The sequence below is a fragment of the Crinia signifera genome, chromosome 2, assembly GCF_055691185.1.
Source record: "Crinia signifera chromosome 2, ASM5569118v1, whole genome shotgun sequence".
Classification (NCBI taxonomy): domain Eukaryota; kingdom Metazoa; phylum Chordata; class Amphibia; order Anura; family Myobatrachidae; genus Crinia; species Crinia signifera.
Window position 1 is genome coordinate 361,388,962 of NC_139218.1, and position 20,845 is coordinate 361,409,806.

Sequence of the window (20,845 nt, forward strand, 5' to 3'; positions counted from 1 at the left end):
GCAGAGAACAGGGCTTATTATTGAAATAATTATCATCAACTTCAAAAATATTTTTGAGACATGTAACAAACACCTAAGCGGCTTAAGTACTGTATAACATCTTGTAACATGTTCTGACATATAGGAAATACTCAGTGTGAATACGTTACACATTATTGGACTAATTCTGAATTGGGAGCAAGGCAAAAAAATAAACAATAATAAGTAACTTTAAACCAGGCACAGAGCTGACAGAAATTGTTGTTCCCGGGACTGATTAAATAGGCACCCTCCGTGGCACTCACACCTTCCCCATTGCAAATGCTGACGGAGTATTCTATTTTTCTTACAAACGCCTCCTGCAGCATTACCATATTAGTTATACAATGATGCACAGGTGCTTCCCTGCAGCATTACCATATTAGTTATACAATGATGCACAGGCGCTTCCCTGCAGCATTACCATATTAGTTATACAATGATGCACAGGCGCGTCCCTGCAGCATTACCATATTAGATGTACGGAATTGCACAGGGGCTTCCCTGCAGCATTACCATATTAATTGTACAGTATTGCACAGGCGCTTCCCTGCAGCATTACCATATCAGTTGTACGGTATTGCACAGGCGCTTCCCTGCAGCATTACCATATTAGTTGTACAGTATTGCTCAGACGATTCCCTGCAGCATTACCATATTAGTTGTACGGTATTGCACACGCGCTTCCCTGCAGCATTACCATATAAGTTGTAGAATGATGCACAGGCGCTTCCCTGCAGCATTACCATATTAGTTGTACAGTATTGCTCAGACGCTTCCCTGCAGCATTACCATAATAGTTGTACGGTATTGCACAGGCACTTCCCTGCAGCATTACCATATTAGATGTACAGTATTGCACAGTCGCTTCCCTGCAGCATTACCATATTAGATGTACAGTATTGCACAGTCGCTTCCCTGCAGCATTACCATATTAGTTGTACGGTATTGCACAGGCGCTTCCCTGCAGCATTACCATATTAGATGTTCGGTATAGCACAGTCGCTCCCCTGCAGCATTACCATAAATACCAGAATCAGGCCACAAGTATGAGATGTGCTATGCAAATGAGCTATTCTAGCTAAAGACTGTTATTCAATGTTAAGTAACACTTACACATTGGTTTATGTTGGTAAAGTAAGACACTGCTGTTACTTAGGGCCTTATTCTAGTTCACTCTTAGTGGCAAATTCCTTCTTAGCTGGACAAAACCATGTGCACTGCAGGTGGGGCAGATGTAACATGCGCAGAAAGATTTAGCTTTGGGCAGTGGCGTAACTATATATTTTGCGCCCCCCCGCCAAATTTTTTCGGCGCCCCCCCCCAAATTTTTTCGGCGCCCCCCCCCCATTCTCATACCTGCCGGTCACTGTCTCCCTCAGTCACCGCTGCGCTGCTGCCCGGCCGCATCTGCGTCACTGTCCCGTCACTCGCTCCCGGCGCCGGCTCCTGCTGATAATGAAAAGTGACTCTTAGAAAATGGCTGCCAAAACTGTCTGCAATACGGGGGCAGACATTTTCTAAGTGTCACTTTTCATTATCAGCAGGAGCCGGCGCCGGGAGCGAGTGACGGGCAGTGACCGCAGATGCGGCCGGGCAGCAGCGCAGCATGTAACTATAGCCCCCCAGGCGCCCATAGTTACTCTGCGCCTCCCCGCCATGGCGGGGGCTGCGGTGGCTTAGTTACGCCAGTGGCTTTGGGTGAGTTATTTTGTTTCTGTGCAGGGAAAATACTGACTGCTTTAAAACACTGCAATATAGATTTCACTTTGAAGAAAAACCCCACACAAATCTAATTCTCTCTGTACCTGTTACATCAGCCCCACCTGCAGTGCACATGGTTTTGTCCAGCTAAGAAGGAATTTGCCTCTAAGAGTGAACTAGAATAAGGCCCTTAGTGAGCTCTATACATCTGCAGAACTAAACAGTTCAATATTTCTTTTGCATTACATACTGTTTAAATAATGACTTCTGCTGCAAGGACTGTGCTTTACCTAAGAATAATATAATTTCTGCAATATAAAAGTTATCCCCTTATAAATGTCACCCCTGCTGTGATGTTTATAATCATACTTTACCAGTAATCTAATTTGAGAGGCGTAGATTCCAGTCCTGTTATCTGGCAGTATGGTTCCAGGTTAGACAGCTCGTACTGCTGGATCTCCCGATCCCTACACACAGAATAAACAATGTGGAAATGGATTCTGCATTTTGTAAGATGAAAAAGATCATAAGCATCTACAGAGAGGAACCTGGGACCCAAATGGGTGTAGTTATTATAAATGATTATGTTGATAACACTTTTTTACCTGAATCTCTCCCAATGTTCCAACAAGAACATCAGTTTTTTATTACTACTTTTGAAAAGTTCTACTGGCGGAATATTAGTACCTATAGGGCCAGATGTATCAAGCTTCAAAAAGTGATAAAATGGAGAGTGATAAACAGCCAGCCATGTTACATGTTGGGTTTAAAAAATGATTGGCTGGCTGTTTATCATTCTCCCCTTTATCACTTTTTGAAGCTTGATACATCTGTCCCATTGGCTTATACAGATCAACTATGCAGTGCAATACCAGCTGCGGTTTGATGCAATGTTGTTGGACACTGTCGTCTTTGCCCAGTACGGATATGACATATGGGGCATCAGTAACAAGAGTGCAAAATGTTATGCCCCATCCCCTCCAACTATCATTGCAGTAGCATGATCTACCATGTTCCATCTCGATACAATAAATACATGTATTCTACCTACATATAATCATTGATAGTTTATGTGATTAGTTGAACATAAGTAACATATACTGTAGGGAAAGATACAGGGGGAGATTCTCTAAGCTAAAAATGCGGTAGAAACCCCGTTATCGGGGTTTTTACCGCATTTTGGGATGCTGTAAGCATCCCTCGCCGGGTTACCGCGGCGGGGGGCATCGCCAGAAAAATCGCCCCCTCACCTGTGTCCGGGCAGCACAGCGCAGTGCTGCCCGGACCTGTGACCTCCTCCCTGCACTGATCCTCTTCCGGGTGCAGGGAGGAGGAGAGCCCGGCGCAGCAGCAGCGCCGGGTGTGTGAGGGACCCGGCGACTCTCACCGCAAAGGACAGCTCTTAACGCAAGAGCTGTCCTTTGCTATAATTATCGCATATGTTACAACATATGCGATAATTATAAATGCGATGGGCGGCGAAGGGGGCGGAGATTCTTAGAGAATCTCCCCCACAGACTTTAAGGCTGTGCACATTGTTTGTAGCGTGCTCCCACCTGCCGACTTTGAGGTCATCCTATTTGTTCTGCTACATGTCCTGACGCCATGCAGCTGAATGTGGCCAATGATGAAAATATCAAGCTATAGCATGCACTCTGTATGGCTCACCTACATCTAGTCCCGTCCGGCGTGATGTTGGCCAATATACACATTGTCCTAGTTTGTACCCTGCCTAGCACTTCTACAGAGAGAAGTATCAGGTTCTGAGGCCTTTTCACCAATCTAGGGCGCCCATGCGCTGACCCCCCGGCACCCGGCTTCGCAGTTCGCAGGGACGGGCTCCTTACGGAGCCACCGTCCTTGCCTCTGCCCTTATATTTATTATTTATTTACAGTTTCTTATATAGTGCAGGAAATACTGTTCCTCAATGGAGCTGCCCCTGGCGATAGTATCGCCGATGCGAGCCGTTTAAAAGAAGGGGGCCCGTGCACACAAGACGCGCACGTCATTCTGTCGGAGCCCTCCGCCGCCCTCTGTCGGCTCCCCGCAGCACCCCGCTGTTCCCCGTAGCCCCCACTCGCCCTGCCCGCCTCCCTGAAGCGGAGACGGGCAGGGTAGCCACTCCCAGCCACCTTAGCTGATGGTGACCCCGTCAAATGGATTTCCTCTCCGCCAGCCTGCACAAGCTCAGGACATCTGGTGATCCTGAAGGCTGGCTGACAGGCGCTCCATCTGTACCTTGGTTTCACAGAGTACTAATGTCTATATGGGATGCAATGTGTCCTAGCCTCTAGTTCAAGTTAATACATTACATTATACAGTAATCAGTATTGCCTGTTTTTTCTTGTACAGTATAATGTGCTGATGGCTTGGGCTGTGCAGTATTATAATTTACATACAAGGTAGCTGTACATACCCAGTGGCCAGGACTAACTTATTATACTGCGTCAGGATAGTAAAGTCCGTCACCCATTTTGTCCTTTTCGCACTCTTCTCCTGAAACATACAGTAAACAGCTGTTAGTATGACCAAATCACACAGCCAGGGGATTGAAGGAAACAGCTTTGCACAGGATACGACCAAAGTAATAATGACCATCTTGGCTGTACTATCGATGGTCAATGGTTTAAATTCATCTGTAGAAGGCTATTGATGGTTTAGGTATAGGGTACTAAATGTTATAGGGTGTGAGAAATAGAAAGTAAGAGATTTGGGGAAAATTTTGCTATTTTTTCTTTTTTAAAGCGGCAATCAATTACATGGCAAAATCAGCCTGGTTTTTTTTTTTTTGGTATAAATGATTGCCGCTTTAAAAAATGGGAAAACTCTCCCAAAATCTCTCACTTTCTAAATTTCACGCCCTACTACATTTGGCCCAGGGTGTCTCTTTAGTCTCTCTTTCAAAGACCCTCTGGGTCAGGGCTGGTCAAATCAGTCTTTGACATTTACCAACATTTCATGTTTCCCAGACCCTCCAGTTGGTGCACAGGTGCAGTCATTACTAACTGTCACATTTTTAAACATGTTCCGCATTCATTCCTAACTTACACATTCTACAGATCCACAGGTGTTCTGGAAAACATGTTGGTAGGTCTCGAGCACTGGTTTTGGCCAGCCCTGCTCTGGATCCTTCCCAAAAAAACTAACTAACTTGGGGATTGTTAATATATGTTTCTCTTTAGGTGGGAGGAAGTCTTGGTGACAGTTTGCTGAATATCTTTATTATGAACATGAAGTTGTCATGACCGAACTGACACATTGTTCCTCTGACATATTTCCCTTGATGTATGAACTGCTGGCAAAGCTAAAGTATCATAGGGGTTGTTAGTGCTTTCCACGCATGTGTAGCTGCAAATATGTGATCATCAATACGGCAAGCACCTCTGCAAGAGTCAGGCCCAAAGACAGGTGATTATTGTAACAGAAGGACAGAGATCAAGATTTCTCAGTGAACTGCCTGTGTGAGCACTGCAAACAAGGTGTTGCCCGTAGCAACCAATAATGTTTTGGATACATATATCTGGTTCTTTATAGAAATTGATAGCTAGTATTTGATTTGTTGCTCTGCTTAACAACTACACTTTTGTAAACCTGCAGTTTAGTAAACTAACCCCTGAGTGTCTGAGGGCTGCAAATACACTCCTCATAGTGTAAACCATATACAAACAACTTTTATTAAAACAATAAACTCTTTTTAATAAAATTGGTAGTACTGTATGGAGCCTTAAACATAAGGCGTTAGAACTTGCTCATCAAGTGGTGAATGTAGCACCCTGGTGACAGCTTCCCGATAAGATAGGGCAAACGTCTCAGTCCAGGTTTCCACATGGTCAGAACATCTCCTGCAGCCACCAACGCGTTTCGGCTTTTTCAAAGCCTTTCTCAAGGGTTGATTGTTTGAATAAAAGCTGTTTGCATATGGTTTACACTATGAAGCGTGTACTTACATTTCTGTCTTTGAGGGAATTGTGAAGAAAGAGAGGAAGACTTTATCTTACATTGATAACAACATACGAGTGAACCTGGCCTGGAAGAGGCCTTTTAAAGGTATGGTTCCACCCTTGCAATAAATGGTGGATAACTATATGTATGACGAAACACACTGATGTGCCCTATGAGGATCCTTTTGTCTTTGTGGTTTTTGGGAATCTACAAACTTTAATAATTCAGAGCTTAATCTATAAAAAACTTAAGGAAGACACCATGACCATTATCTAGGCTAACACTGAATTGGGCAGGATGGTGCCACTATTCTATATTACCGAAGATAATGAACTCCAGGCCTGATTCAGACCTGTTCGCAGCCTAGCGAAAAGGTCAGCCCCGTCCTGCCGAACGCACGCCCATCCCCCCCTCCCGCCGGCCCCTCACTAGCATGTAAGGGGATGTGTACGAGAACAGATCCCCTGGCATGCGGCCAAAGGAGAGAGAAATCATTTGAGATGGCCGAAGAGGGTCCAGGTGCTGATGTCATGTGATGTCAACCGCCTGCCCCGAGCAGGCGTCGGCCTGCCTGCGTTCCCAGGGGGAACACCCAACATTTTCATGGGGATGCCCATAAAACACTGGGTGTTCCCCTGCTCCGGCCTTATGTCTGCGCCCACCTGTACCCTCTGGAGCATGGCATGTGCAAACCCCAAGCATCGGGGAAGGAGGCGGAATTTGGCCCGCCACGAGCCAGTTTGAATCGGACCCTCGGCCCAGTGCACGTTTATAATGTGTAACCCATCCTAGATGACAGATTGCCAGCACAAGGGAAACTAATGGATACACTGGCTAAACATAGCAGTAGCAAATACTAATACTACATCTAAAAAAATATGAGCAAAGCACTTACAAAGATGGCCTTGTCCCGCTTCAGCTTCAGCTGTGTAGACCAGAAGTAGATGTGTCCATCTTCCCTGACCGTTATTAAAGTGTTGTCCTGCATGGGGAAAACACGCACCACGTTATCCCCATGACCCATTTCCTGGATGGTCGCCGGCAGATTGAAGCAGACATTCTTGTATCGGAGCTGGGTGTCCTCCAGCTCTGTGTAGTTCTGTTGCATGAATGTGCAGAACTGGTTCTGAAATAAAGCACAGAGATAGGGCCAGACGATGAGTTCCATCTGTGAGGAGGGCCTATGGAAAATTGTGCGTATATTCCCTGTGCGCACAGTCCCCGTTTCTGTGGTCAGACCGTCCCTATACATATGGATGGTTTCATACGTAACTGCACCAGTGCTGTTCCTTATGCCAAAGATACACCAGAAACTAGGCTTATCTCTGCTGCACGCAAATCTGCATAGCCTGCACCACTACTAACCCGCACTTTATGATCTTCTCCTAAATACAAACACCCCTTATGTTACACCCCTTAAGCTGACAGAGTGTAAGGCTCTGTATAGCAAGCTTAGCCAATCATGAGCTTGATCTTGATGGCTAGTAGGTATGTAAGTGGGCTATAAGAGAGCATCACCGGAGAAGTGTCTTCTGGTTGCTCTCCTGCAGGCTACTATGCTCCTCTACTAATTGTATTACTCATTAGAGTTGCAATGCAGGTGGCATTTGTTGGCTACATGCAAAAACAGATAGTATTTTGCCAGCATGCAAAAAAAAAAATGCAAATTGCTCCATATTTGCTCATATCTTTTATATACCCCTAACTCTGATTGCAGCCCTAAATATGTCATTATTATCTATTAGTTGATTTTCATCAGGCATGTCCAAACTGTGGTCCTCCAGCTGTTATTAAACTACACATCCCAGCATGCCTTGCAATAGTTTTAGCATTCCCTAAGAGCAAACATGTGGCAAGGCTTGATGGGACTTGTAGTTTTACAACTGCTGGAGGGTCATAGTTTGGACATGCCTGATTTACATTAATATTAATCTGTCAGCTATAGGTAAGTATGCAGACAATACACACCCAGTCAATTTTTCCAGTGGCTGTGAAATCTATTTTCATAAAGAGCTTTTCTATCTGTCCATCACTCTGTAAAGGAAAAAGAAAATAGATTGCATTAATATAACAGCCACACATGCAACCAATACTTTTTTGTAAAGTCATTGTGTAGAAAATGCAGCAGACACATACAAATGAAGGCAGCCAGTTGGTGTACACATACAAATGAAGGCAGCCAGTTGGTGTACACATACAAATGAAGGCAGCCAGTTGGTGTACACCTACAGATGGAGGCAGCCAGTTGGTGTACACCTACAGATGGAGGCAGCCAATTGGTGACCAAAAGTAATATACATGAAAGTACAGCCTACCAATCACTAAGAAGCAGCCCCTTGATTAGACTAGTGTCAGACGAGACATCCGTATAAAAATGCTACTTAAACACAACTAAAGCTTACAGTATGTACTAAGAACATTGATAAATGCAAAAGAAAAGCTGAAACGTCTCATTGCCTTTCCAGCTCTGAGCTGTGATTTCATTAACGTTCTGCGCCCTGTCCGTAACTGTTCTGAGGCTCTGCTTTTAGCATTTGATCACACCTGTGTGTGGCCGGGTGTGTGATGCTAAGTTGCTATCGTACTACCCACTATTCACTAGTGTGAATGTGCTTTATCATTGCTATGAGCAGTGTCCCTAGAGTGTATCCATGGTAGTTTGTTAGCATAATAACATGCATACCTGATAACACTTCTAATGTTACCTACTTCCAAGCAACTGACAAATACTTTGTTGGGGATATTATTTCATTTATTCATTTCAATGAATAAAAAAGTTTCAAGTATTCTCCCCAGCAATTGTCACACTGAGCTGGTTATGGAGATGGGAGGACTGTAACGGTACTTGCTATAACAGTTTCCCTACACTTTCCCTACACTTTCCCCTTGGAATGTGGCTAGAAGATAGTCTTTTCCAGCAGGGAGAGCTTGGCGTAACGGACAGGAAAATGTGGTTTAGTCAGTGATAGAATTTTTTGACTGACAATACAAACTGTTAAAATCTGCAGGTATATTTCTGTCTAATAATAACCATTGCTAATAATGTGAGCCACACCATGCATGTGCAATGATATAGTCTACATATTTGACCTATATGTCAATGTAAGCACAGTATCCTGTGCCTGCTTAACAAGTACTCATTCACAATAAGTTTTACACTCCTTGATACCTATTCTATGTGCATTGGGCAGGAACACCTTTTATATCCTAGGTGTGCAGGGAGATGTACAGTATGGCGAAGGAGGGAGGGGCTAGACATTGCTTGTCCATACTCAGCTGGACCTTACATATCAATGTTGAGACAAATCTGTATTGGGGTGGCATCAACAGTAGTTGTATGATTCTGGGCTCAGCAATCCCGGAACAATCTGATGTTTTGCCTTTGGGACATCTCTCTTCATGGTCCAGCAATAGTCCGCTGGCATACTGGAACTCCTCTTGGCTTAGGGAAAACGATCATTAGGTCGACACAATTAAGGTCGACATACATTGGGTCAACCACTGAAGGTCGACAGATCTTAGGTCAACACAGAAAAAAGGTCAACATGTCTAAGGTCGACAGTGTCAAAGGGCAAACATAAGCATTCTGTCGACATGGGGAAGGTCGACAGTCAAAAGGTCAACATGGATTTTTCAACTTTTTTGCCAACATGTGCCAACAGACAGTATTTCATGCCATACCATCCACTAGGGCATGGAAGTAGAATATAATAGTGTGCTGAGCGTAGCGAGGCACCATGCCTGAAGCATGGCGACCGCAGTGAGCTATGCAAGGGGATGCGGTGCACTGATACTGTGTCCAGGTTTACTGTGTCGGTATTCGGGGAAAAAAGTGAAAAACCCAAGTTGACCTTTTGACTGTCTACCGTCCCCATGTCTTTCCTCCAGCAGACCCGGGCCTGGGTAAAAAGTACCTGCCCCTCCCTCTCAATGCCACTGTCTACAGCCACTGCCCCCTAACACCACTGCCGCTACTTCCCTCACCCCCACATATGTTCAGCACCCCCCACCACCCCCACCGCCACCTACCGGCAAAATAATGAAATATTTGAAATGATTTTATTATATTCATATTGGACAAGAGGTGGTTTTGCAGACTACATGCATCCAGTCATGTTTATGCTACTTTCACACCGCAAAACCTGCTTAGACCAGGTATTTAAAATGTTGTTTTTTTTTTAAACGGGTCAGAGCAAGTTTAACCCCTTTCACATCGCATGTAAATACCTGGTCTAAAGCAGGTTTGCTGTGTGAAAGCAGCATAAGGGTAGGGGGTCTGACAGTGAGCAGTAGCTGATATGCTCTGAGCCAGCGCAGTGCATATTTAATGAGCCGACCGCTCATTACATATGTGCATATGTAATGAGTGTCTGTTTACATATGCGAATATGTAATGAGCGGCCGGCTCATTAAATATGCACTGAGCTTGGGACCAATAGTGCTCACTGCTGCCTGGGTACCGTTTCAGACCCGTTCAGACAGCAAAAAAACGGGTCTGAAACGGGTAGGACCCTGCTTTTTTACCGTTTCAAAAAAACATTTTTTTGGAAACTGTAAAATCACTCTGCACCTTTCAGACTGCACATATTACCGTTTTAAATGGTTAAACATCGGCAAAACACAGTTTTTTTAGTGCGCTCTGAAAGGGGCATTTGTTTGCTTGGCTGCAGTTTTGCGAGTCAGAAACAACAACTGTTAGTGAACTTATATAGCTATGGGAGCAGTCAGACAACTTAGTTAAAAAAAGCATCTAATCATTACTTACAGATCCCAGTAATCCGGTGCTTTTCTTTACTGCCAGTTTAAAGTCATCCAGGCCCAGAGAGGTGTTGCCATTCCTTCCCAGGTCCTAGAACAAGTCAGTTTAGGAATAGATAAATAACTTAACTTAGCCTCTGAGTCCCGGACGATGTATTCACAACAACTAGGCAATTCCCTTATTCTTAGCAAATTATTTTCTATTCTTTAATAAACATCTTATAAAGTGACTTGATTTCAAGAATCTAAATAATAGAAATATTATTTTTACTAAGGTAATAAATGTTGCTTAAGTCCTTCGCCACTTTCTATCAGGGTTATGCCGATAATTGCCCACTCTCCCTAAATGGCCGGGAGGGTCCTGATAATCAGGTGGGGGGCCTGGCTTCCCGGAAGAGTTGGTAAGTCTTCTGGCCGGATGTCCCCCGCCCACATCTACCCACAAGCCCTCAGCATCTGCCCCAAACCTCCGATGCACCTGTCAACAGTTGAAGGTCCAGGGGTCCGATGATTCAATTCACCAACTCGTGTCATCATGGCCCCACCCCCTGTCAAACAATGTCAGTAATCTCTGCATTGTATGGCGGGGGGGACGGGGACCGGGACCATGATGATGTGCTTTCGTGGCCATGCCCCCTGTTCAACCCCCAATTCGGCAACATGTTCCACTACCTACAACCCCACCCCCCTCTATTGTGCCAACCCAGCTGCCCGGAGGGGTCAGCTTAAATTTTGGTAAGTATGGTTATGCAGGAGGTAGAACCTCACAGGATGCCCTCACATTGCTTATACGTGCTCTAGGATTAGATTGATCCACTTACAACGATACGAAATTCGTAACCTTGTGTGTGGACTAGAATAAGGTACTAAACCTGGTGAAGAGATAAAGTGAAAGGCGATAACGCACCAGCCAATCAACTCCTAACTGTCATTTTTCAAACATAGCTGATTGGCTGGTGCATTATCACCTTCTACTTTATCTCCACCTCATCTCTTCACCAGGCTTAATACCTTTGCCCCAGAGAGTAATCCTTGCACCTAATGCTGTATATTTGCCCCAAGCTAAATTATGTAAACCAGAATACTCAAAACTGTCCTAACTTGTAACATACTAATATCCCCAATATATCAGATTACAAAGCACACATACCTTGAAGGCTTTCTTTAACTTGACCAATTGCTCCAAGGTCAGCCGTCCTTCCAGCTGTGGAAATAAGCAACTATATAAACCAGAGTACTTTAGGTTGAGGTGCGGTGTGAAAGATAACCCAGGTCAACCAACCCGGCAATTCAACCCGTGTTATAATGGGCAACCCAAGTTTCATGTGCGAGCGCCGGACACGGGATTTAGTAAGAAATCTTCAGGTTTTTTTAAAGCAGCAAACATTTACACTGCAAAACCAGTTTAGGTTTGAAGTGTAAATGATTGCCGCTTTAAATAACTGGAGCTTCCTTACCAAATCTCTCACGTTCTGATTCTCTCATCCTATTAAATTTCACCCAATGTTTCTTTTATGCACAGATGTTACTGTACTTGATATTATTTAAAATCCTAAACTTTGACCATACAGAGGTTATACCCAGCTTTTACTAATATTTGTTTACTAATATTATTTGTCCAGGTACATATAGGATATTGGCCCTTATTCTTTTTCACTCGCAAAAGCAAATTCCTTCTCAAATGGACAAAACCATGTGCACTGCAGGTGGGGCAGATGTTACTTGTGCAGATAGAATTAGATTTGGGTGGTGTTTTACAAAGTGAGATCTATATTGCAGTGTAAAAATAAAGCAGTCAGTATTTTCCAGAAACAAAATAACTCCCTGGAATCTAAATCTCTCTGCACATGTTACATCTACCACACCTGCAGTGCACATGGTTTTGTCCATTTGAGAAGAAATTTGCCTTTGCGAGTGAATCAGAATAAGGGCCATTGCGTAGCAAGGACATTGGTTGCTTCATATACATGTAGCATAAAGATAATCGGTACTTATGTAGTAACTGGGCTGCCGATTTTGAAATCGGGTCCATCGCATCGCATCGCACCCGACCAAATCGCATGCGATGCGATGCGATGCGATGCGATGCGATGGACCCGATTTTTCCATAGGATTCAATGTTAAAATGGACTGAGTCCATTTTAACATGGAATTCAATGGGAAAAAGGGGTCCTTTTCATACCCCTACTATCCAAGTGGGCATGGAGTTGGATATAAACCTGTGGCGAGCGTAGCGAGCCACCGAGCCCGAAGCGTGGCGAGCATAGCGAGCCCCGCGAGGGGACACAGAATACCGTCCCCTCGCGGGGCTCGCTTCGCTCGCCACGCTTCGGGCTCGGTGGCTCGCTACGCTCGCCACAGGTTTATATCCAACTCCATGCCCACTTGGATAGTAGGGGTATGAAAAGGACCCCTTTTTCCCATTGAATTTCATGTTAAAATGGACTCAGTCCATTTTAACATTGAATCCTATGGAAAAATCGGGTCATCGCATCGCATCGCATCGTATGCGATGCGATGCGATATCGCATCGCATCGCATCTGATTGTATGCCTTAACTTAAGGCATACAATCAAAAAATCGGCAGCCCAGATACTACATAAGTACCAGATAATCTGTATATTATATATACATACATTCAGGGACGTCTTTTCGTATGGGCTTAATAGGCACTTGCCCAGGGGCCCCAGGTGTATAAGGGCCCTATGCTTATAGCTGAGGATCCCCTTTTTCCAGGGATATCAGATTTTTTAAAATCTGCCCTGGGGAACTGGAGATATCCAACTTCAAAGCAGCAGTCCACATCTGACCTGTTAATTGCAATTCCCAGTCATATTTCTCAGGTTCTGTGAGAGTATATTCCTGGGACTCTCTACTTTCTGTTGACACTAGCGGCTTGTCTCTATCATGCCCAGAACCAGAGATATCAGCCTTCCAGCAGCCGGTCCCTGCTCCAGCTCCAAACGTCTGGTGTACAGTTTTATATTTTTGTCAATGGATTGCTCTGGCTCCTGATCTCTGATCCCCAAGTTCCCAGCACCTCCTGAAAGTTGGGACTCTAGGTTTTATACTATTGAAGGCTAAGAAATCTATTTCCAGATAATGGCGATATCTGCAAGCTGCACTTCCACTGGAAAATTATGAATATTAAGCCCACTCCATTATACAACCCTCCCCCGCGTATAAAACACCCCTACCTCCCTGGAAGTCATTTACAAGTGACCCTTCAGCTCAGTGCCCCCTTCCACACATTAGTGTTCTCCCTCCCACCATCTGTGCAGTAAAGGAGTAATTAGCAGAAGTTACTGCTCCAGGTCCTACATGTTGAATGGAAGATAGAGCACCCCCTGCCACCCGTGGGACATCAAAGCTGCTGCTGATAGCACCCCCAGGAGGGGAGAATCGGTAAGGGCCCCAGTGGATTGCTTTGCCCAGGGAAACACCAAACAAAATGAGTGGGACTTATCCAGCGCTTGGGTATGTCAACTTCCAGGGGGTGTCCTCATTCCAACAGCAATGAGCATGGAATAAAAGAAGAGCTTAAATAGTGAAGCCCGTTAAAACATACATTTAATGACAATAAATAAAAATTGATAAAACACACACATATGTGAATGAGATGAACAATACAAAGGTTAATTCAAGTATATTATCCACTCTGTGGCTAATATTCTGGCAGGACCCACAATCATAAAGACACTCTGTTCCAATCCGCAAAACAGCCGGGTATGCAATGCAATTACCTCTGGTATTGGAACTGACATACAAGACAGTTCAAATGCGCATGAATTAAGAGCTGTCCAGATAACAGTGTCCAGTTAGTGTAGTCCTCCTCCCATCGCCACGCTAGCAGCAGACCAACGCGTTTCTTCCCAACCTGGGACTTTATCAAGGTAAAGTACCTTGATAAAGTCCCAGGTTGGGAAGAAACGCGTTGGTCTGCTGCTAGCGTGGCGATGGGAGGAGGACTACACTAACTGGACACTGTTATCTGGACAGCTCTTAATTCATGCGCATTTGAACTGTCTTGTATGTCAGTTCCAATACCAGAGGTAATTGCATTGCATACCCGGCTGTTTTGCGGATTGGAACAGAGTGTCTTTATGATTGTGGGTCCTGCCAGAATATTAGCCACAGAGTGGATAATATACTTGAATTAACCTTTGTATTGTTCATCTCATTCACATATGTGTGTGTTTTATCAATTTTTATTTATTGTCATTAAATGTATGTTTTAACGGGCTTCACTATTTAAGCTCTTCTTTTATTCCATGCTCATTGCTGTTGGAATGAGGACACCCCCTGGAAGTTGACATACCCAAGCGCTGGATAAGTCCCACTCATTTTGTTTGGTGTTTTGTTGGTGGAGGGTTGTGAGGACCCTCCAGTTGGAGTGGATGCGATCTAGCTGCTGGGGCGCTAACTACGCTTTTTTCACCTAATTGTCGTGTATAGTATGCTTTGCCCAGGGGCCCACACTGTTGTTAAGATGGCCCTTCATACATACATACATACATACATACATACATACCTACATACATACATACATACACTCCCCCCACATACTGTATATACATCATGTCTTTGTAAAATGGCAATTGTGAAGTGGGTGTATACTGTGTTGTCTCAAAATCAAGGTGAGCCAGCCCCCCCCCCCCCCCCCATGACCTCAGCGCTGTGAGGCAGTAATGCTAACCATTACACCATCCGTGCTGCCCCATACTGTTTGTTACTATATGCAGCTGTATGTTATTATATGTAGCTATATGCTACTATATACAGCTATAGGTTATGATGTACAGCTGTATGCTACTTTATGCAGCTGTATGTTACTGTATGTTACTTTATACAGCTGTATGTTGTTATATGCAGCTATATGCTACTATATGCAGCTGTCTGTTTCTACAGTATAGACAGCTGTATGTTACTATATACAGATGTATGCTACTAATATTTAGTTGTATGAACCAGTGGTGTAAGTTTGTCCCAGTTGCCCGGAGTCAAGATGAATATTGGTGCCCCCCCCCCCCCCCCCCCCCCCTCAAATAGCTCAATCGGTAAGGCAGGCTTTCCCAACCATGGTCCTCAAGGCACACCAACAGTGCAGGTTTTGTAGATATCCAGGCTTGAGCACAGGTGACTTAATTAGTCCCTGAGTGATTCTGATTAAACCATCTGTGCTGAAGCCTGGATATCACTAAAACCTGCACTGTTGGTGTGCCTTGAGGACCGTGGTTGGGAAAGCCTGCGGTAAGGTGTCTGTCTCCAGTAAGACATGGGTTCTAATACAGGGTGTGACACTTGCAAAAATGATTTTAGGAGGGGGAGTCAGCTACAGAAGTGATTTTGATGGCTTTCAATTAACTGATTCAAACTCACAGAGGAGGAGATGTGCCCCCTTGCGAGCAGGAGCCCGGAGGCAGATGACTCCATTGCCTCCCAGAGTTACGCCTCTGGTATGAACAATCCCCCGCATTACTGCACCTTCTCCTTCTTGAGACTCCTGGCTGGGTCAGTATAATGTTGGAGAGTTTCTAATACTTTGTCCACAAGTGCCAGTGAATGTCGTCTCTGCTGCCTGATTATCATCTCCTTCTCCATCCATTCTGGAGGGCTCTGGCTCTGCTCGTTAGACTCAGTGCAGTCTGTTGAGGTAGGAATTCGGTGAGCACCCACGGCGGTCTTTGCTCTGTGCTGTACAGATTGGTTTGCAGTACCAGCAGCACTTTGTCTGATCTCACTAAAAAGACTTTAACAAAGGAGATACATTGTAAACAAGCAAATACAGTAATGTATGTCTTCTTTAAATGCAAACAACACATACAAAGGGGGTAAATATGGATGACTGTCAAATTGGATTCCCGAAAGAGGTCAGGTAAGTATACATACCTTCCCCTGCCCACCCCTAATCCTAATTCTCCCTCCCCGCAGCCAAAACCTAAACCCCATTGCTAGTGCCTAAATCTAACCCTCCTACCCTGCAACCTAACCCCCTCCCTGCTTAGCAGCCTAACCCTAACCACCCTTCTAAGTGCCAGCCTAATCTCAAGCCTAATCTTCCCCACTAGTGCCTACACCTAACTCTACACCCTTCCTCCCTCAACGATAAGAGGTTGGCATCCTCTTCGATGTTGGCATTCTGGCACGGGTCCTCTGGCCGATAGTCGGGATGCCAGCGTCAACATTGTGACTGCCGGCATCCCAGCTTCCGGGTTGCTAACAAAATGCATGTGTAAATGCTCTGCAATAGAGAGAAGGCCACTGGAGGCAGAAGGAGGAGGTGGGGGCTGCTGAATGCAGCATCACTTTACTGCACTGGGGGTCACCAAGCAGCAGATAGCCCCGAAGACTGGCAGCCTTCACTGGAGTACCGATCAGCGTACCCTGGGGAGAGGAGTATTAGCTATGCTGAAGCCCCCAATTCACATCTGAGCCCTGTGATTCGCTATCTGAAGATGGTGTTATTATCACAGGGCTCAATGAGAATTCTTTTCATATTTGTTTTGTAGTAAATTCAGCCAGATCACACTTCTCATTATAAATATGGGAAATACGATTTGGAAACAAAAAAAAAACGGAAATTAAAGGGTTTGTAGCAGTTTTTCTTCCCAGTGACAAATAAACATGGGGCAAACTTAGTACCCATTTTGATTCCCTTGATTTGCTGGCAGAATCGATCTCTATACCAAAGAAAATTGTTATCTACTATATTGAAGGGAACATTTTTCCTTCTGTCCTTCTGTCTGTCTTTCTTTACAAATCCACCGTTTACAAGCCAAGATCATGAAATTTTACGTCTAACTATCTCTATATTCTAATATATAAAAGTGAAAATGTGTCTGTCATTCTTTCTATACAAATCCACAGTTTACAAGGGAAAATCGTATTTTGGTTTCCCCTTACCTTATCACTCATTTATTATTATTGTGATATTTATACACTTTTTAATTTATTTTTCATTTTTCGGCACCACGGAAATTATTTCACTGAATACAGAGACTAACGAAGTCCAGTGCCAACAGATTCAACTTTTGTTTAGGAATGCTGTTTTGTGTCACCCAGTGTGTATGGGCCTTTATATAAAGGTGAGGACATATTTGAACTGTAGATGATTGTATGAAGATATTACTATTATAGATATGGTGAGAGGGCTGGTATTAGACTGCACTTCCATTTGTGCACGCCCAATAATATATGTTGCACATGCCTATAAGGGCCAAGAGCACAGGTTGTGGGAGGCAAGGGCGTAACTACCATAGGTGCAGGGGGTGCAGCTGCTATGGGGCCCACATTTTTCAGCATTAGGTGATAAATAGGGACCCTTACAAACTTTTGCTATGGGGCCCACAGGTATCTAGTTACGCCACTGGTGGGAGGGGTAACAGAGATGGTATAGGAATCTCTGCAAAGGACATGGTGTATAAGAGGGGTAAAGGCCAGGAGCATGGGGTTATATGGGTAACAGTGCCAAAAGTACAGGGGCAAGTGGGATAACAGTTCCAGGAGTACAGAGCACAAGAGGTGCTGCATGTGCGGTGTGGCCCCCCTGGGTCTCAGGGGCCCGTGCGCACAGCATATACATAAGATCCCCCTGATCCGAGACCTTTTGCAGGTCCCACCCCCATTAGGACGGCTTCCAGAAAATTCCCAGGCTGGTTTTTCAATCTGCCCCTGATCCTTACAGTACACTGCAACAACCTGTGGGGCTGACATCAGAAACTGGGGCCCGGGACTGGCAAAATAAACAGGACCCCTCCCTTTCCTTTCTCCAACACCTGGAATGGACTGAACATGTGATGTGAAATTTGTTTATGACAAATTATACTTTATAAACTCCGGTCCTGGGCCCCCTTACTCTCCGGGCCCTGGTCTGGAGTCCCCGCAGTCCCCCCCTGATGGCTGCCCTGACAACCTCCATATATCTCTAACCTCATCTCCATTCATACACCCTCCCGCCCTCTACGGTTGGCTGACGACTGTCGTCTCTCCTCCACCCTGATCACTGCTTCCCATGCTAGAGTACAGGATTTTGCCCGTGCTGCACCCCTTCAGTGGAACGCACTCCCTTGCTCCATTAGACTCTCCCCGACCTTGCAAAGCTTCAAACGGGCACTGAAAAGTCACCTATTCATCAAAGCATACCCTTCCACTGCATAAACCAGCTGGTTCTCCGACCCCTCGCCTGTTTACATCCTGCTATCTAACCACCACCCACTCGCTTGCACCTCTTGTTATCTGTCTGTCTCCCCTTCCTACTAGATTGTAAGCTCCTCCGAGTAGGGCCCTCTTCCCTCCTGTTGTCAAAGCCCACTTCTCTTCACATTTCACTCACAGCTCTCCTATACTCCAACACTCAGTGACCATCTTTGTCCGCATACTCATCTCCATCATTGGCATCAAGCCTCTAGTTGTATGTTGATTGAGTCCTCACTACTTACATTTAAGCTGTAATGTGTATTGATCTGTGGCGCTCTTTATTTGTACTGTATTTTTGTTATTTATTCAATGTTATGCCAAGCTTTGTCTACCTGTATTCAGTGGCATAGCTACGTTTTGGGCGCCCCCCCGCCGTTAGGGGGGGGGGCGATCCCCCCGCCGCCGCCCCGCCAAGCACCCCTACGCCCCCGCCCCGCCGCCCATGCAACCCCCCCAATCCCCCACAGCCTTTCCTATCGCGCTGGTCCCGGCGGCTCAGTTCTTCTGCTGAGGACCACCACAAAATGGCCGCCCCCATACAGCAGACAGTTTCAGAGAACTGTGTGCTATATGGGGGCGGCCATTTTGTGGTGGTCCTCAGCAGAAGAACTGAGCCGCCGGGACCAGCGAGATAGGTAAGTCTGCAGGGGATTGGGGGGGGGGGGTTAACTATAGCACCGCAGCCCCCGGCGCCCCCACATGCACAGCGCCCCCCGCGGTGGCGGGGGCTACGGTGCTATAGTTACGCCGCTGCCTGTATTGTTCCTTTGTACGGCGCTGTGAAACACTTGTGGCGCCTTATAAATAAAATTATAATAATAATAATAACCTGTGGCACATCAACTCCTGTGGAATTATAAGTGCCAGCATGCTGTGCGAGCCTCAAGGCATCCAGGGACTTGATGTACCACTCAACAGCCACACATTAATAATACAATTTGCGTCAGAAAGCAGAATCCATGTAATGCCTGTGTACACATTATAGTTAGGAGCAGCTTCATCAGTACATTCTTACATACGGCTTCCACCTCCTATTCATTGCCATGACAACAGTAAACAGCCTCCACAGCAGCAGCGTTACTCATACTTTCTTCCCCCAAAACTTCATGAAAACTGCAGGAAAGTTCCCCCAATCTTACCTGTAGGCACCGTAGGTCTCCAGTCTGCCCAGAGCAGATCTGTGTCTCATCCTGATCCTAGGATACATCATTTACAGATTCCACTGCACAGAAAATGTGCTTTATCTTGGTAGACTTGTATGTATACCCCCCATTTACAGGGATCTCTGAGCAAACACAGGAATCCTGAAACAAACCCCTCAGCCCAGGGGAGGGGTGATGTGCTGATTTATGAGTATTAGGGCTGTTGCCAGCCTCCCCTCTCCTGCACTAATGTTACTGCAGGAGAGCTGTGTGTATTGTATATGTTACAGGTGGTTACTCCTGGCTGCATGCTGTCCCCAGAGGCCTCCCAGTACTGCAGCTCATCTGTCACTGCTTACACTGAGCCGCAGCACTGGGCATACAGGTGACTGCACACCAACTGCTTACCTGAAATTACACCTTATGCACAGTCTGTGGTGCTCACTGCAGTATAATCATAGCAACAGTAATTACTATCATATCTAGAATGCAAGTTATTATAGGAAATTTACACACTTGCAAAGATATATTTTTCTTACATTTACATTTCTTTCATTAATGTTTGGAATCCCAGTAACTGTGGAATAAGCACGTCTAAGCACTAAAGTGTTTTGTACAGAAAATTCAGGAAACCTGGTGGACAATACATGACAGCCGTCAGTAAATAGGAAATACTGTACAGATCAGTAAGCATGGAGCATGTCCTGACCATTCAGCTACACACAGGGGGCTTATGTTTTGGGTATAAGAGGTAATTGTGTGCAAAAAATATGCATTCTCTACTGTACATATGCAGGGGTGGATTTAGGGATGAGGGTGCCCCTAGGCACAACAATAATGTTTACTAAGTAGGACAGTTTATAGGGGCAGTATCTGCATGTCCTATCCATTTACACTCTATTTAAGATGGAATATAGTACAGTACAGTGGGTATTTTGCAGTTATTGGTACATTTTGGGCTGACAGTACTATCACAGGCATCCAAGTGCCGCCCCCAAACATGTGCTGCCCCTAGGCCGGTGCCTCACGTGCCTAATGGGAAATTCGGCTCTGTACATATGCACAAATATTGAATTGAATAGGT

The 20,845-nt window shown here is 45.2% G+C and overlaps 1 protein-coding gene across 1 annotated transcript in view; it reads right to left on the reverse strand.

Moving 5' to 3' along the window:
- LOC146058553 (cilia- and flagella-associated protein 337-like) overlaps positions 1-19,808 on the reverse strand; it is an 86,040-nt gene extending 66,232 nt beyond the window's left edge. The window contains exons 1-8 of the mRNA XM_083170836.1: positions 19,759-19,808; positions 15,908-16,172; positions 11,574-11,627; positions 10,431-10,514; positions 7,634-7,699; positions 6,561-6,791; positions 4,140-4,219; positions 2,097-2,189 (exon numbers count right to left, since the gene is read on the reverse strand). Of these exons, the coding sequence (XP_083026962.1) occupies positions 2,097-2,189; positions 4,140-4,219; positions 6,561-6,791; positions 7,634-7,699; positions 10,431-10,514; positions 11,574-11,627; positions 15,908-16,172; positions 19,759-19,808 (923 nt within the window). The remainder of the gene's footprint in view (positions 1-2,096; positions 2,190-4,139; positions 4,220-6,560; positions 6,792-7,633; positions 7,700-10,430; positions 10,515-11,573; positions 11,628-15,907; positions 16,173-19,758) is intronic.
- Between the last annotated feature and the right edge of the window lie 1,037 nt (positions 19,809-20,845).